At 42.4% G+C, this 19,131-nt stretch overlaps 1 protein-coding gene across 1 annotated transcript; it reads right to left on the minus strand.

Annotated features, from left to right (window-relative positions):
* Positions 1-298: 298 nt before the first annotated feature.
* LOC311286719 (E3 ubiquitin/ISG15 ligase TRIM25-like) lies at positions 299-16,834 on the minus strand. The gene is made up of 6 exons (XM_084402972.1): positions 16,178-16,834; positions 2,730-2,825; positions 2,411-2,644; positions 1,780-1,937; positions 1,393-1,440; positions 299-1,165 (listed from the first exon to the last, which is right to left on the minus strand). The coding sequence occupies exons 1-6, from the start codon at positions 16,748-16,750 to the stop codon at positions 1,126-1,128; spliced, it is 1,149 nt and encodes a 382-aa protein (XP_084259098.1). The 5' UTR covers positions 16,751-16,834; the 3' UTR covers positions 299-1,125.
* Positions 16,835-19,131: the final 2,297 nt, after the last annotated feature.

Here is a 19,131-nt window from a genome sequence, read left to right on the forward strand (position 1 = left end):
TATATAGTGTTTTGCAGAAGGTGAAATATGAATGACAAAATTGTTCGTGGATTTTGGGAAATGTAGTCATTGAATGCATTTTGTGTGAAAGTGTTGCACCCTGGAAAAGGGGAAAATAGACGTTATAATAGACGAGAAGACACGGACTCGTTGTTGTCTGTGCGTCAAGCTGTATTTACTTGTGACGCACAACACAGTTTGTGTCAGCTACTGCCTGCAGCCTTTGGTTTCGCCCTAGTGGACATTTCTTGAATTACAATTTATTTTTCTCGAGTTAACCAACAAAACAACAATAAACTCACATACCATTTTGTTTAGTATTGCATAAATCATATATATATATATTTTTAACCACACTACAAAAGCAGTGAAAAAATATTCACAGTTTGGCATAGACTTCTGTTTCACTGAATGTGTGAAGAGTTTTGAAGATGAGGCTTCAGTATCGACCGATGCTTGTTAGCAATTAAAAAAAAAAAAAAAAAAAACTAATGCACACATTTATTCTGATGTGTTATTTCAGTAGCAGAAGTTCAGCTATATTTATGAAAATTAAAATAAGAGTCTCTGTAACATCTCACTGTTACTGATTTATCAGGTCAATGTATTCTGGGTAAAATCTCTCTACAGTCTATTCTGAAACATCAACACAGTTTCACTGATGATTTATAACCAACATAAAACCCAGGATAGAGCGTCTGAGTGAATGTGGTCTGGACTGTGTGGATGAGGCTCATTGTGTCAGAGACGCTGTAGAAGGACAGAGTTCCTGCACTGTGATCCACATACACTCCTATTCTTCTGCTGATGGGCTTTACAGGGAGATCAGTCTTTATGTTATTGTGCCAGAATGAGTAACTGGAGGAAGAGCAGTTCAAACTCCAGGACTGATCATTACGTCCAAATCCACACTCATTACCAAATCCCTTCCTGCTGATGCTCTTATATGACACTGATATATACACATATTCACCACTGCACTCAATCTCCCAGTAACAGCGTCCACACACACTCTCTCTACACAACACCTGCCACCACTGATCAAATCTGTCTGGATGATCAGGATACGACTGTTGTGTGTTAGTGTCAGTAATCACTCTGTTCCTCTTAGACAGACTGAGGTATTCATACACTGTGTTCAGATCCAGAGTCAGCTGATGGGAATCTGATGGAGAGAAAACACATCAGAAACAGGAATTATGAATCTGTCTGATCTTTTAATGTATCTGAACAATGTATCATCAGTGTCTCAGTACAGCTGATCAGATATCCTGTGCAAATCATCATTTACATGATCAATTATAAAACTCTTCTATCATGTTTATTTCTCCTTCTACAGGAAGAACATGAACACATTCAGTGAGTTTTTCTGCTTGTTTCTCAGTGACTTACATTGTAGGAAGTCGTTCCTGGTCTTGGGATTCATGTTGGTGAATGTGACTGTGGAAATAAACAGACATGAACAGTGTGAAGAGAAATGACAAGATAAAATACATCCATTTCTAAGACGTTTCTAATCTGATATTAGATGATGCAGGACTCATTTCTGAGAACAGAAGAATCTCCAGATGCCTCATATATAAAACACACGTATCGGATTCAATCCTAAATTTCAATGGATTTCAATTTCAATATATACAAAGTATTTATTACTTCTAAACCATTATTAATTATTTGTGCGCATGTTTTATAAATCATAGGAACATTTCAGAAACTGTTGTACGTTCATATTTCGGATCATTCTCCACACGTCTGTATAAACGAGGCGCAGGACTTTACCTATCAGAGATCTTCTTGAGCTCCTCTTTGCAGAAATCCTCCAGTTTGTCTCTCAGCTGACGGACAGATTCTCTCACGCCATCAAAAGAGGAGAGAGAACTGAAGGAAACGTCGGGTTCGTCTGTAGATTCAGGAGGTGCTGAGAGAGACTGGAAACTCTACAGAAAACAGAAATCAAAACTCATCATCTCCACACTTCAGCCAATAACCTGCACTATATCAGATCTGAGCGGCTCTTGTTGACTTCACTTCTCTTCAGTGACTCGCTTCAATCCAGCACTTTCACACAATCAGCACATTCTTCTCATATTCATCATTTAATGCTACAAACTCTAGTATTTCACACTTACACTCCTTGTGAAAAAGAAAGTACCGTACTTGTAACAGAAATAATACATTTTAAAAATATATAAGTGCAGATTGGTTGTAATGTTTTCAGAAACTTAATTGCATGTTATTTGCAGTTAAATGAATGTGGAATAGTTTAATGTTGTTATTAAATGCAAATAGCTGAGCTTTAGAGTGTTTTTTTGCCCTGCTTAAGTTAGTCTCATTCTGCTCTCATGAAATGTTTCTCTGTGAGTCTCTTGCTCAAGTCCACTATGATCCAGTTCTTCTAGATCTCTGTTACCTGCAGGAACTGGATGTGATGGTGTGTGTGTGAAAGCTGCTCCAGCTCAGCGTCTCTCCTCCTCAGATCATTGATCTCCTGCTCCAGTCGCTCCAGTCGTCCTTCAGCTCGACTCACTGCAGTCTTTTCCTGATCTCTGATCCGCTGTGTCGCCTCAGAGCGGCTTCTCTCAATGGAGCGGATGATCTCAGTGAAGATCTTCTCACTGTCCTCCACTGCTGTGTGTGCAGAGCGCTGTTACACACACATCACAATCACACAGTGAGTTCAGTGAGTCCAAACTGAGACGTCTCACACTTCTCTTCTTCTCCAGACTCACCTTATGAGACTCCACAGCCTCTCTCAGCTGATGAAGATCTTTCTGTCTCTGCTGGATTCTCTGACGGATCTTCATCTGCGTCTCCTTCAGCTGTTTCTGGAGGACAAACCAATAACAGGGAATGACACATAAAACTACTGTCACACAATAAGGGTTAAAGATCTAGCATGGCAAGTTTATACTGTAGGTTCAAACCACAGATCAGTGAAGTTTGATGTTATTGACGTCATCATCTTTGATTTGGGCTCTGCGTACATGAGTTGATCAATGATTTGATTTGATATGATTTGTGAATCAAAATTGGTCCTTTAAAAAAATAAATACTTTTAAAAGTAGCATTCCTTTAAAAAAGTATATGTGAATAATATACTTTAAAAGAATATACTTAAGTGTGAACTGAATGTAATATTTAGACACGTAGTTGCATGTTAATTGCTATTACATGAAAATGTATTATAGTTTAAATTTATATTTAAAGCAATTAGCTGAACTTATTAGTGATTTCTAAGTACTTCTTCAAATGTTATTTCATAATTCTATTCTTTTTAAAATATAGTTAAAGTGTACTGTCATCTGTACAGACAAGCATTTATGATAAACTAAAATATACTGTAATAATGAAGTTGTACATTAAAAATAAATTAACACTAAATATATATAATAACACACACTACCGTTGTAATTTGTTGTGTCCTCTCTATCTATTGATTTGCTATAGTATCATGTCCACTAGGTGGCACTGATGTGTTTACATGTTCAACTGAAGTAAGAGCTGTGGAGAAAAAGATAAGTAAAGAAATGCTAAGCTACTGCTCGTGTCTGTCTGCGTTTTATCCATACCTACTCCAACTTAACAAGTGGCGACGAGGATGTTAAGATGGCCCTGCTCTCTCTACAACCCCCAGTTGCGTTCCTGGAATGCCCAGGTGAACCGAAACTGTCCTTTGATGCGTGGGAAAAGTTATTTCAGAACTACCTGCTTGCGATCGGCGGAGAAGAGTTTTCTGCCGAGAGAAAGAGAGCACTGCTCATACACTGCTTAGGAACAGAAGGGCAACGAATCTACAATACATTGCCTCTTACTGCTGATACATACGATGGATCGTTACAAGCACTGAAACAGTTCTTTTCTCCTAAGCTGAATGTGGTTTCAGAGAGATATCGCTTTAGACAACGTGCTCAAGCCGTGGGTGAGTCCACTGATCATTACGTTGCAGTGCTGCGCGAACTAGTGAAAACATGCGCTTTTGGAAATATTGAGCATGAAATGATCCGTGATCAGATAGTGGAAAAAACGTCCATGCCTCGAATTCGTGAAAGACTGTTACTAGAGCCAGATTTAACCCTGAAAAGACGATAGCTATTGCAAGACAAATTGAATCGGCAGTAGCAGACGCCAAAGTCATAGCTGACGGGTAATCAAAACAAGTAGCAGCGATTCAGAGGCAAGAAAAGACGCGAATGCAAAAAAAATAAAACAAGGATTAAGTCGAAGGAGGATAAACGGGTTAAGGGACAGCAGCAGTGTTACCGTTGTGGTTCTGCTAACCACCTCACAAATGATAGGTCATGCCCTGCTAAAGACTGCAAATGTAGAACATGTGGAAAATTCGGACATTTCTCAAAGGTGTGTAAGAGAGCATCAAAGTCAGTTAATGAAGTATGCTTGCCTGAAGTGACAGTACTGTGTGTGAATGACTGCCATACAGATGATGGAGCTCCAGTGGGTACTTTTACCATAGCCACGCCCACATCTCCTATACAGACTTGTACCATTAGGATGATGGTGGATACAGGGTCTGATGCATCAATTCTACCGCAACACATATTCAAAGAATATTTCAGCTCATGTGTTCTGTCACCACCGAAAGTGCAGCTTTTGACTTACTCAAAGGAAAACATACCTGTGTGTGGCTCCCTGAGACTGAATGTGACATATTACGGAAAGACTGTTGCTGGTGAGCTTAACATTGTCAAATCAGGAACCCTTCTCATTGGACGTGACTTATGTAAAGCACTGGACATTGAGATTAAGGGTGGTCGCTTGATTGAACCTGCTACTTACTGTGCAATTCTTCAACCATCCAGCATTTCACTTGTTTCTGCTGATAGTCCTGTTTCCGTACCAACTGGCGCTGGATTTGGATGCGCTAAAAATTTCACACACAAAGTGAAGATCCGCCCTGGAGTTAAGCCTATACAACAAAAACTTCGTCACTCAGTGCGAGCAGCAGTGTCAGACGAACTCAAGATGCTAGAGGAGAATAGCATAATTGAGAAGATTGATTCATCTGAGTGGGTTTCTCCTATTGTGGTGTAGGTTAAATGCCTCTGGGTTAATGCGAATTAGCTCAAGGATATAGGGAATTTTAGAAATATTAATAATCATAACTCATGGTCATAATTCATAAATCGCATATAATTTATCAATTATAGGAAATGCCTCGTTCTGTAACTGGTCTTGTCATCCGTTATTCGTCCAGCGAATAAATGTAAGACTATCACAGTTAAGAAGAAGTATTCCTGTTTACAAAACTCCAAGAAAGTTTATCTTCTGGCCACGAAGATAAAGCCTTTTTGGGTTTATAAATTAAAACTACTCAAGGTAGTCTATAGCCTAATATAGAGCCTGTAGCTTTATAGATCTACGACCGAGGTCCTTTCTCAACATTCCAATGCTGAATCCGTTCGTCCCGCTCAGGGTTCGGGAGCCCGCACTGCGGCTTCTCCCGGCCCCGAAACGGACCCGATGCTTCACTTATCTAGCTCCGAGGAGTTAGATATTGTGGGTGTCGAGGCAGAGGAATGTGTGACACCGCCATCCCATTCCCCTGCTTTTGAGGAGCTGCTGGACGTTGTGACGTTGTGACGTTGTGACACCGCAGGTGCAGGAAACGGCTGTTAAAAGTAAGCTGGATGAACGTTTCCTGCAAACCCAGTCACAACCTCCACGCCGTAGTCTGCCATTTTTTCATGACCTCCACACCGAGGTGTCGAGGACATGGAATAAACCCTTCTCCTCCCGTGTTTCCGGTCCCAATACACACATATATTCTGAGATAATGGGAGCGAGGGAGATGGGTTATGGGAGGATGCCGCGGGTGGAAGAGACTTTCGCCTCTCATCTCTCTCCCGATGCGGCGTCATCTCTGCAGGCTCCGGCGCTCCCCACCAAGCCCTGCCGTACAACATCAGCTTTGGTGGGGAAGGCATATATGGCGGCGGGTCAGGCTGGTAGCTGCCATCACACTATGGGGCTGCTTCAGGCATACCAGGCTGACATGCTAAAAGAAATGGATGACAGTGGGGAAGTCTCCTACGACGATGTTCGAGAACTTCGTCGTGCGGTAGACGTGTCTCTCCGTGCCACCAAGGAGACGGCTCGTGCTATCGGCCGCTCTATGGCAGCACTGGTGGCTACGGAGAGGCACCTGTGGCTGACGCTAGCGGGTATCGGCGACAAGGACAGGGCTTGTCTGCTCGATGCCCCCCTCTCTCCTCGCGGCCTCTTCGGCGACGGTGTTAATAATGTCGTCGAGAGGTTTCAGGAGACGAGGAGGCAGTCAGCCGCATTCAAACAGCTGATTCCCCGCCGTCATCCCAAGACTCGCGAGCCTGCCGCCAGGGGGCAGTCTCGTGAGGGTGCCGCCTCTAGCTCCTCACATGTCCAGCAGCAAAAGGAGAGTGTTGCCTCCCGGACGCCCCCGCAAAAGGCCTGGCTCCGGAGGAAACTCTCTCGGTCGAAAGCCCCGGCTCAGAAGACGGATCTGAGGACCGTCATTCAGGGCAGGAAGGCTTCGGCCAAGAGGCCATGACGGGATCCGCAGGCCTCAGAGGGTGTCCCCCTCCGTGTGACATTTTTAAAACTTCGCTCCACGGAGCCCTCAGGAAATCGATGTAACCAAACTCTGGTTACACCCATTTCTAATGAATGTACGGCACTATCAAAAACCCTGTCTCATTCGACCCTCTTGAGGTCTGCTGAAAAAGAGAAGAAAAAGATTCAGTTACGTCCTGCAGTAAACTGCTTCAGGTCACTGTAAAATCTGCTTTATCACCTGAGACTAGCCCAGAAAGACTCATCCCGCTTTCAGATTATTTAGACGCCTGGAAAGGCCTTCCGAATATATCGAAATGGGTTCTGGATATAGTTAAGAAGGGTTATAGGATCCAATTTAAAATTCAACCACCTCATTTTCAGGGGGTGTTGCACACTTTGGTTCCTGCTGATCAAAGCCAGGTGATGGAAGATGAAGTTAATTCCCTTTTAGCAAAGGAGGCGATAGAGGTTGTCCCCGTTCGGGAGAGGGAATTCGGTTTTTATAGCCGGTACTTCATTGTTCCTAAAAAGGATGGTGGACTTCGTCCTATAATAGATCTTAGGGTTTTGAACAGATCTCTGAGGAGATTTAAGTTCAAGATGCTTACTATACCTAATATCGTTCAACAAATTAGATCCGAGGACTGGTTTGTGACGATAGATCTTAAGGATGCTTATTTTCATATTTCCATCATTCCTTATCATAGGAAATTCCTTAGATTTGCTTTTGGGGGAAAAGCTTATCAATATAGGGTTCTTCCTTTCGGCCTAGCCTTATCTCCTCGCACGTTCACGAAATGTATGGATGCAGCCCTTGCTCCATTGAGACTTCAGGGGATTCGCATTCTTAATTATATAGATGATTGGCTAATTCTTGCAGAGTCAGAGAGCCTGGCAATCCAGCATCGAGATGTTGTTTTGCGTCATCTTCAGTGCTTGGGATTAAGACTCAATGTTAAGAAGAGTTCCTTGTGTCCCCAGCAAAGAACAACATTCCTAGGGACAGAGTGGGATTCGCAAGCCATGCGACTCCAACTAACTCAAACTCGTATCGAGAGTATCTTAACTGAGGTCAAGACGATTAGGCTAGGTCAGGCCATCACTGTAAAACGATTTCAAAGAGTTTTGGGCCTTATGGCAGCCGCTTCAGTGGTAATTCCCTTCGGCTTGCTCCATATGAGGGCCCTGCAGTGGTGGCTCAGGACCAGGGGGTTTTCCCCGAGGGGTAACCCCTTCCGCACGATTAGAGTTACGTCCAGATGCCTACGTGCTCTAGTCAGCTGGAAAGATGTTCGGTTCCTGTCTCAAGGCCAGGTGTTGGGAACTTCGGGTCACAGAAAAATTCTGACCACGGATGCTTCCCGCACTGGCTGGGGTGCGGTTATGGAGGGCTGTTTCACCCGGGGGGTCTGGGAAGACCGCCATCTTTCTCGACATATTAATTTCCTCGAGATGATGGCAGTGTTTTTCGCCTTTAGGCATTTTCTCCCAGATCTCAGAGGCCATCATGTCCTGGTTAGGTCTGATAATGTATCTGTGGTCTCTTATATCAACCATCAGGGGGGCTTGAGGTCTCGACCTCTGTGTAAGTTAGCCCATCATATATTACTGTGGTCTAAGGACAAATTTCTCTCTGTGAGATCCATGTATATACCTGGGGTTGAGAATGTGGGAGCGGACACCCTGTCGAGGCAGGGGCCGAGGCCCGGGGAATGGAGGCTTCACCCTGAGGTGGTGAAGCTCATTTGGGAGAGATTTGGCCAGGCGGAGGTGGATTTATTCGCTTCTCATGAGAATTCTCATTGCCCGCTCTGGTTCTCTCTTTCGCACCCTGCGCCTTTGGGCCTGGATGCTATGGTACAGACGTGGCCGAGGCGACGTCTGTACGCCTTTCCCCCGGTGTCTTTGCTCCCTGGAGTTCTGGAAAGAGTAAGGAGGTATGGAGTAGATATTGTTCTTGTAGCTCCATTCTGGCCGACACGGATTTGGTTTTCCGACCTGGTTAGTCTCCTGGCAGGCTCCCCATGGCAGTTACCAATTAGGGGAGATCTGTTGACTCAGGCGGCGGGCTCTTTATTCCACCCGCGTCCTGAAGATTGGAATCTTTGGGTCTGGCCCTTGAGGGGGTTTAGATCTCTTTAGTTCTAATTATGCAGGATAATTTAAGGGAGGGTGAACCCAGTGTTTACTGCCCATTGGCTTCAGTACGGGAATTTCTACACCCTTCCGGGACCTCTCATCCATGTTCAGAGCCTCTATGGCGCATTCTGCCTCCGTATGCTCTGAGGGTGGGCACGTGGGACCGTCCCATAACCTCCATTTGATCCTGTAGCTTCTTGGATGAATCCTGTTGTTGCAGGCTGACAGGTGACCCCTGGCTCCTGTCGGCGCTGCAGGGTATTTTGGAATTATAAGCTTTCTCTCATCCCCGGTCTCTATAGGACCGGAGGCTTTTCATTTTTCAGGTATTTATCCTCTGTTGCATGGACGGTGCAAGAGAGCCTGGTTTTTGGGCTTCCAAAGAAAGGAGTTTTCCCTTTAGACGGGTTAGGAGTTGAAAGAAGGACCTGCTTAGGTTATACAGGTCATATTTCAATTTTGAAGTTGCTGAGGCATCTTTCCCTTACCACACCAAATAAGGATTATGATCCTTAGTCTAGTGGGATTTTGTCAACTCCTGGCGTAGCGCCTCTGAGTGTGCCAGATGTTTCACACCAGGGGCGCCTGTTCTCGGTGGGGGCTAGCTGGTACTCGTTCCCCGTAGCGTTTATATTAGACGCAGCGGGAGTTCCCCGTAACGAAGGGGAACGTCTCGGGTTACTGGATGTAACCCTGGTTCCCCGAGAGAGGGGAACGAGACGCTGCGTCCCTTCTCCCCACCTTCGGGGCGCCACGAGAGCAGCTGCTTTGAACCTTGTCGAAGCTGTCATTTCCTTGTTCCTGTGACCCTTATATAGCGTCCGGGTCACCGTCACATGTGACGTCATGACGCACGATGACGCGCACCAATCCAGATTGGAATAGTTGTATAGTGACTTCAGATAGCGCATGCCGAAGGCATTCCCCCGTAGCGTTTATATTAGACGCAGCGTCTCGTTCCCCTCTCTCGGGGAACCAGGGTTACATCCAGTAACCCGAGACGTTTTCAAACACAGAGACAGTTAAAAGTATAAATGGGTTTATTAATAAAATGGCACACGCTAGAGATTATAAGCTACAAATATAAACGTACGTAAAATGCAAACAATAAAACAAACAAACATTTAAACAAACAAGAAAATATGTGATCAGAATAAAATGAAATGAAAGAAAGAAAGCAAGAAAGAAATAAAGAGATAAGAGATAGAGGGTAACTTAATTCACAGACCTAAAAGCTAGACACCAGGAATCAGCTGGTAGAGAGATCAAAAGATACTTGCAAGTCTGTTCTCTGTTCGGGTGAGGCTGAGACAGCGTCTTCCTGTGTCGCGGGAAGCTTGAAAGGCTCACTGAATTTAACGTTACCGAGAAAGTTCAGATCGTTTCCCTTTTGGAGGGGAAAGGCACGTATGAACTTAGTTGCAAAGACCGGCAGCTTCTACATGACGCGAGGGCATGCGTCCCCGAGGCCAAAGCAAGGCCTGTCCCGCTGGTTCCGCTGGGAGGGGGAGAGCTGCGCGTGGAGGTCAGAGCGAGAGCGAGGTGAGAGAAAAGCGATCGATGAGAGAAGAGAGCGAGGAAACTGAAGGTTTGGACTTTTATCAGTGTCCCAGGTACCGTCCCCTTCTTCGTGGAGGACGAATCAGATGTCGAGATTTTTCCTAGCGGGAAGATCCCTTTGTTTGTCTGAACAGTCTCCTGGCTCGGGTTACAGTGTCGATTGACTTAAACCTTTCGGTTCCAGAAATATGAAGTGTGTAAACAATATATATTACTGCATTCTGCTATTGGAATTCGACTCTGTTAGATTGAGAGAATTTCAGAGATATCAAACGCATCACATGAAGGTTGTATAAATGCAACGTTACAGGAGATATGCAGAATTACACACATTTAAAGTTGTGATTACCACATGACAAAATCATAGACACCCCAATATGACATGGTCATAACAAAAGGCACCTCAGAAATATATCAACATTTTGGTAATGTCTTATGTGGGAAAGTCAATGAAAAATCTGTGTGTGTGTGTGGTGCGTTTGGGATGTGACTCGCTTGGAATGTTTGCCTTTTCCTGGGTCGTAAAGTTTTATGGTCTAGGGTAGGGTTACAAAACCATGATTCTATTTGAGACCCTACATTGGGAGAAACATCCTTTCGATAAACACCTAGAATTCAAAACTACACATTTAGAAAACCAAACCTCTATTATAAGGTAAAACTAATCACACATGCATATAGGAATGTACATACATTGGAAAATAAAATAAAAGATATTTCTCTTATTCTCAGTTATACACAAAGGAGGTTTGTGTGTGTGTGTGTAATGTCACGAGGCTGTAAAGTCGGGGGATACGAGTCACATGGGTGCTGGTAAATTGCCCCGTGGGTCAATTATTAACCAGCAAGGACAAAGACGATGTGTTTTGCCATCACATGATCCACTTAATGCGAAAAGCAGATGTCATTGTTGCTACAGTGGACACAAAACGAAAGAAAAACACAATCTGTATGTGTGTTGATTTACGAGTACCTAACAAGGCGGTGGTACAAGACAGTCACCCCCTACCACTGATCGAAGACATACTGTCTGAGTTGCATGGATCAGTGATGTTCTCTTCTCTTGACCTCAAAAATGCATACCACCAAGTACAATTACACAAGGAGAGTAGAGGACTTACTGCTTTCATTACCCATGAAGGTTTATATCAGTTTTGTAGAGTACCATATGGACTGTGTTCGGCACCATCTGCTTTTCAGCGAATGATGACCATGATCTTAAAAGGCCTTGATGGTGTACAGTGTTACTTGGATGATGTGATTGTCCATGGTGCGTCCGAAGCCATTCACAATGCAAATCTCAAAGCTGTTCTGCACAGGATCAGTGAAGCTGGGTTGAAACTGAATACAGAAAAGTGTAAGTTCAACTTGACGACACTTAGTTTTCTTGGATACAGACTCTCAGCTGATGGTCTGCATGCAGATGATGCTCATGTTACTGCAATTATAAATGCGCCCCCTCCTACTGATGCAGCTACACTACGGTCGTTTCTGGGTCTTAGTGCCTGGTACAGTAAGTTCGTGCCTGCCTATGCTACTCTGGTTGAGCCAATGAGAGCCTTACTCCGTAAAGACTGTGAATTCCATTGGAATACTGCAGCACAAGAAAGTTTTGATAGAGTCAAACAGGCAATAGTGGATAGCCCTGCTCTTTCCTTATTCAATCCCAATCACAGTACAATCCTCTCCTGTGACGCCTCAGACTATGGTGTGGGTGCTGTATTGACTCAGCTGGTTGACACAGGAACAGAAAGAACCATTGCTTTTGCTTCACGTTCCTTGTCTGATGCTGAACGAAAATACTCCATCATCGAGAAGGAAGCACTGTCATGTGTCTGGGCTGCAGAGAAATGGCGTACATGGCTGTGGGGAAGGAAATTCTTACTACACACTGACCATCAAGCTCTGACTACTCTTCTCACGAGTAAAGGAAATAGTCAAGCTGGGTTACGTGTGGCTAGATGGTCTGCACGTTTAATGGAGTTTGACTACAATGTTGAATACTGACCTGGTCCATTGAACAGTGTTGCTGATTGCTTATCAAGATTGCCTCTTGTTAACAATGGACATGACTTTGCGGAAACCATTGAGTCTGTTGCTATGATTTCCTTTGCTTCCAGCGCAATCACCAAGGAAGATTTCCAGTCTGCATGCAATAACTGCCCAGTGTTCGCTAAATTGCGTACATATCAACAGACACGTTGGCCAAAACACATGAAGGATGTTGATCCGGACTTACAGGGATACTTTCCTGTCCGACATGAGCTCGCTGACGTGGATGGATGTATTGTCAGAGGAACATACCGTCTCTTGGTACCTGAGTCACTACAGAAGAAACTCATAGAACTGGCACATGAATCACATCAAGGGATGGTCCGGACAAAGCAAAGACTTAGGCAACTGTACTGGTGGCCAAAGATGGACAATCAGACGGAAGCTCTGATACGTAACTGTCAGACGTGCAACCAAAATGACAAATCTGCGGTGATACATAATGCTCCTCTCAACCCTGTTGAATTGCCTTCTGCTGCATGGGAAAAGGTCTCCATAGACATTGTCGGACCATTCGAAACGGCACCATCAGACTGCAGATACGCAATAACGCTCGTGGACTACTTCAGCAAATGGCCGGAAGTCGCTTTCGCGTCCAGGGTTGACACATCTACTGTTAAACAGTTCTTGATTACTGTTTTTTCTAGAGAAGGAAATCCAAAGGAGTTGGTCTCAGACAATGGACCTCAGTTTATCTCTGCTGAGTTTTATGAGTTTCTGAGAGAGAGAAACATAAGTCATTTCAGATCTGCTGTCTATTATCCACGTGCGAATGGAGAAGTTGAGAGGTTCAACAGAGTTCTGAAAGACTGTCTACAAACTGCTTCAATTCAAGGAGAACCTTGGAAGACGTTCACTCAAACATTCTTGATGGACTATCGAAGTACTCCTCATGGTACTACAGGAGTTACACCATCTGAGTTACTCCATGGTCGATGTATGAGAACCAAGTTACAAATCATGGATTTTCCAGTAAAAGAAGCTGACAGAAACTTGATACGAGAACACGTAAAAGTGAAACAAGACAAGGTTAAACGGTACACTGATGCCAGGAGAAATGCAAAGCCCTCAAGATTCCGACCTGGTGATCTAGTTTGAGTTAAGAAACCTTGGATGGTAAAGAAGGGTGATCAGAAGTTCACACATCCAAAAGCTGTTGTACAGAAGAAAGGTGAAGATTCTTACCTGCTTGATGATGGTAAGGTGTGGAATGCCTCATGTCTTGCTGAAATGCCGAAATCAAGTGGAAGTGTTACTCCTACTGAGGTACAACATGGAACAACAACAAGTCTGTTAAATAGGTCTGTTAGAGTTAGACAAAAACCCATCTGGACCAAGGACTATGTTTTAGATATGTAAGGAAATGCAGAACTTGACATAGTGGAGTTAATATTTGAATGAAAAAACAACACGAAAAGTAAAATTTATTTTGTTGTTTCAAAATACTTTTATTCTTGATTTTGTTATTTCTGTTGTGATATACATACTGTACAGTTGTATTATTTCTGAAAATGGGAAGATGTTGTGTCCTCTCTATCTATTGATTTGCTATAGTATCATGTCCACTAGGTGGCACTGATGTGTTTACATGTTCAACTGAAGTAAGAGCTGTGGAGAAAAAGATAAGTAAAGAAATGCTAAGCTACTGCTCGTGTCTGTCTGCGTTTTATCCATTCCTACTCCAACTTAACATAATTATAATCAAGTACTTTACATGTGCTTTAGTATGTCAACACATCAAAATTAGTGCACTTCTTTAAAGTACGGAGCAAAAGAGTCACATTGAAATATTAAAAATTATTTAAAGGTGCTTTAAAGGAAAACCTTTAATTTGACATTAGTGTATTTATTAAGTGAAACAGTCATGAACATTTACTCTCTTTAAAGGGTCATGAAAACCTAAACCAATTTTTTTGAGATTTTAACAGAGGTTTGTGTGTTGAACACCATTGAAGACAATGTTAGCATCTGTTAGATTTAATAGTAGGGGGGAAATTTCATCTTCTGGGTTTAAAATCTTCATCATGTCCAGAGCACTTATTTTAAAATATTTAAAATAATCTAATTTAATACAGTTATATTTTTTCAATGTAAATTATTTAATTTTATTGGTAACAGCCTAGTGTCTAATTATTTTAATTGAATATATTTATCAAATTTAAGAATTTGAAATGAAAGATGGAGCATACATTTTATAAAATTAGGGGAAAATGCCCTTTATAAAGGTACAAAAAAGTGTTTTCAAACAGTGATGTAATGAAACATTGACAATTGAAGGGAGTAAAGCCTCTGTTTAGGCTATTAAGGAAATGTAATTTTGCCAAAAGAAGAACTTTTATTTTAAATAAATGTTCATTTTAAATCAGCCTACTTCAGTGTGATATGTTACCATATTATCATGCTTAACACTAAGAATTTGAATAATTGTAATGTGATGATCAGATGCAGATATCTAAATCAAAGAATATGGGCGGTTTGCGGGTGGATTATTTATTTTTAATAGTGGATTCGGGTGACTCAAAGTGCACCAGATTAATGAATTTATCTTTAAAATGTACAAAATTTTCTTTCTGGGGGGCATGCCCCCAGACCCCCCTAGAGATACCGAGCTCCACCAACAAAAAAATGTGGGAAACACATTAGGCTATATGATAATCTACCAAAAAAATACACATTTAATTATCTTATTATTAAAATACATTTTTATGATTTTACCACCTCCGCCTGATTTTGAGCCAGGAAAAAGGCAATAGGCTTCTTGTAAAGGTATTACTTTTACTAGTAATTAGAATGGTATTTCAGTGCACTTAACTTCTAACTTTTGGAAGTTGATCAAAACAGTTCTCTTTTGGATGTATAATAACAATGAGATATTCTGTAGCCTACTGATTATCAGTTTGTCGCATGTTTAGACCTTGTATGTGTGTTGCACAACACATGTTGCACTTGGCGATCATGGTGGGGATTGATATGGTAGTGGACCATGATGGTCATAGAAGAAGTGAAGGAGCAGTACCCCCCAATTATGGTGGGGTAATTCGCACTCTGGTCACTGTCCATCTTTATTATGTGGGTTTAGGGGGCATGTAGATCTAGGCTATGTAGGCTACGGATGTTTTTTTTTTGTTTTTTTTTAGCGGAAAAATTATTATTTTCAAATATATTATGCATTTATAGTGTGTATAGAAACCATTTTTATGATTACTGTAGGCTAATATATGTAGCAGGGCATTCAGTTACTTTTGAAAGGACAAAAATAAGGTGTCCTTGTATTTCATTAGACTTTAACTTTGCCAGCTATAAAAAAAATCGAGCATTTCCTCACGTTTTACCACTGATTTTTAGTGACAGTCGATATGCATGGGCCACTGGCGATAACAGTTTCCCCCCCTCCCCTCTCTCCTGCAGTGCTATACCACACCCACTCCCCTCCCTTCTTATCACAGCCATCCACGCCCATTTAAGTTGCATTTTTCAAAAAGATTGTGAGCTAGACTTGAGCTGAAAGAGGGGGTTTCATGACCCTTTAAGTGCACTTAAATGGCCTTTCATTTCAGTAATATTATATTATCTGCAAGCACAGTTTTATCTTTTAAATATACTTTTACTACAAGTGCACGTCAATACAATTAATCACACTTCGTTTTGAAACCACTAGTGGTTAAGATTACTTCTATGTTTTTTATCCTTTTTGGAGCTTGAAACTTTTGAACCTCTTTGACTTTCAATGTATAGAGTAAAATAGACATTCTTCAAAATATCATCTTTACAATCTACAGAAGAAAGTGAGTCAAACCGGTTTGGGACAACATGAGTAAATGAGTGAGTAAATGAAGACACTTTCATTTCTGCGTGATCAATCTCTCTCAGTTCATACCTGTGTCTCTGTCCTCTGTGCTGCAGTTGATACAGTTTTGTGGTTTTTATGTTCATACTCCTTACACCGCACACAAATGCATTCTTGATCAGTGACACAGAACATTTCTAGCTCTTTATCATGTTTACGGCAGATCATGTCCTGCAGTCGTCCAGTGGCATCAATCACTTTGTGTGGTTTACGAGAGTGATATTCCTCATGACGGTCAAAATGAGTTTGACAGTAAGATTCCTGACACACCAGACAGGACTTGACGGCTTTGTATTTTCTTCCAGTACAGACGTCACACTCCACGTCTCCAGATCCAGCGTAACAGTCAGCAGGAAGTTTAGTCTTCTTCAGTTTCTCCACCAGTTCAGCCAGAATGGTGTGTTTAGCTAAAGCAGGTCTTGGACTGAAGGTCTGTCTGCACTGAGGGCAGCTGTAGACTCTCTTCTCATCCTCCTGATCCCAGCAGTCTGTAATACAGATCTTACAGTAACTGTGTCCACAGGGAATGGCCACTGGTTCCTTCAGGAGATCCAGACACACTGGACACGTGAACTCATCCTGAGAAATTCTGGCTTCTGCCATTTTACTGCATGAATACAGAGAGACACAAACACACAACAGCTCAACAACACTTCAGTTTCTGTTTCTCTGAACTGAGGAGCTGAAATAGTTTCCTGGTTCTGTGTCTGAGTGACGTGTGTAAAATAGGCGTGTCTATGAAGCAGCCTCCTCGTTCACACACACACTTTACTGCTGTGTTTACTGTATGTGTCCTTCAAGTGGAGTCGAAAATATCATAATTACAAGTCCTGAGCTCATGAATGACAGAGTAATGTTTACTTGATGAATAACATCAAGTCAAACTAGTATTGAGGAGCAGGTCAGAAGCTAGAAGCAAGTCATTTGTAATTATAACAAGCGAGTTTCGTTTTATTTTAATTTCATTTGATGATTGATGTTTCTAGTGTGCAACAGAAATGGCAGCTTCTTTCAGTCGGGCAACATGGTGGTGGCACGGACATGGAGAAGGTTTATAGGTTCAACAGCATTAAGTTAAAGAGTGCAAACTTTATCATTCAACTGAACTGCACATTCATTTTAGACCCTTACGTTAAATGCTCTTGTGCCGTCTGTGCAATAAATGCACGTCCTTGAATGAGCGCTGTTTACGCGGGTTGAATTGACGTAGATCAGCGATCATGAGTGACAGGGCAGGGGCACTTCAGGGGCCAATCAGGTATCAGTTGGGGCCAGCCTTGGACCGGGCAATGTTTTTAAATCATGCTGAGTGTTTGTTGCCGCTGTTGTCAGTGGCGAAGGGCAACAGTGTTTTCTTGGCGCTCGTGCACTTCACACAGACTTCACTTCAATCTGTCGCTCAACACCGTGGCGGAGACTCTCTATTCGTTCCTGTGAAATCTCAAAACAAATTACGTGTCCATGCTTTTGACAAACAATCACTGATGAACATCTTTGGTTTTAATGGGAAAAAACAACAACTATATGATCTGACACCCTAGTCAACAAAAGTTCTTCCACCAGACCATTAAAGAAAGTGAAGGCAATTATCAGAAAGCTAGCAATAGCAAGTATAGCTTAGAAAGCATAAGATCCCATCCTCCCTTCAGAGCGTCTCCAAAGCCACGTCTCCTTCAAAACACACAACTCACAAAGCAGAGTCTGCAAAGCGTCACGAGATGAGAGACGGTGTTAAATTACCTGATGTCTCAAAGCACATAACATCACATTAATAATGAACATAAACAACTTAAAGAGCTCTGACCTGTACCACTTGACTGCTGCAGATTCATTTCGCCGTTGATAGTCTTGCCATTGAAACGAACCACTCTGAGTATAACGTCACAGGTTTCCATCTCTTCAAAATTACAGTAGTTATGGCGTGAGCGCAGAATAATCTCGCTGTTTTGGTTCAGGAGGAACTGTAAAAGGTGGCTGATGTCTGCGCGAGCAGGTGCGTGGAGGTATGAAAATACACATGTTGACAGGCAGGTAGGACATTGTACAATCGTATAAAGAGCAACAAAATCTTGTGAATTTGTTAACATTAGAAAGAAATAGCCTACCAAAATATCAAAGCACTGAGTACTGGATCAGTTTTGCAAATTATGTTTTTAGTTTCTTTTATTAACAGAAGTGGAAATGCCTGTATGAATGTTATGGAAGGTCAGCCAGAACACCCTAGCAACCATATACTGTAGCAACACGCCGGCAACTGCTTAACAAGAGCCTAGCAACCACCCAGCATATCCTAGCAACCATCTTGCAACACTTTAGCAAACACCCAGAACATCCATCTATTCTGAACTAACTTCAAACAATTTTCCCTCATCCATCCATCCATCCATCCATCCACATTTCAAAAGTTCACACTTACAGATAATCAGATATAGTATATATTATAATGTGTCCTAAAGAATAGTCTGTCGGTGTAAGGAAGATGTAGGCTGAGTGGAATCCATAAGCGGATCTTTATTAAAGGATCTGAGCATAAAATCCAAACAATAGTCACAACTCGCAGTCAGGTCACAGGCCTTGGTCGAAGCACAGGTAAAACAATCCAATGGCAGACAAATCCAAAAAACAGCAATCCAAAAGCATGAGTCAAAAGGCAAAACAATGGTCATAACTGTAGTCATCAATAGAGAATGGTAGAACGCTTAGTAAGGCAGAGAACTGGCAATACTTCTCAATAAGGCAGTGATAGCACATGGCTGAAATACAGGGTGACAGGAAATGATGTGGCAGGAACAGGAAGTAACAGAGTTCAATATTCAGGTGATGGCTCCCTCTGATGGACTGGTGCCTGATCAAACGTTACAGTCAGCAAGTGTGTGAGAGATGTGCCGTGTTTGTGTTTCAATCATCATCTCATCACGTTTGTCTACGGTCTCGTAATTCAAGTGTGCAAAACTAATTTATTCAATCAAATCATTTATTTCTTC

This window comes from Rutilus rutilus, assembly GCF_951802725.1.
Source record: "Rutilus rutilus genome assembly, chromosome: 1".
Taxonomy (NCBI): domain Eukaryota; kingdom Metazoa; phylum Chordata; class Actinopteri; order Cypriniformes; family Leuciscidae; genus Rutilus; species Rutilus rutilus.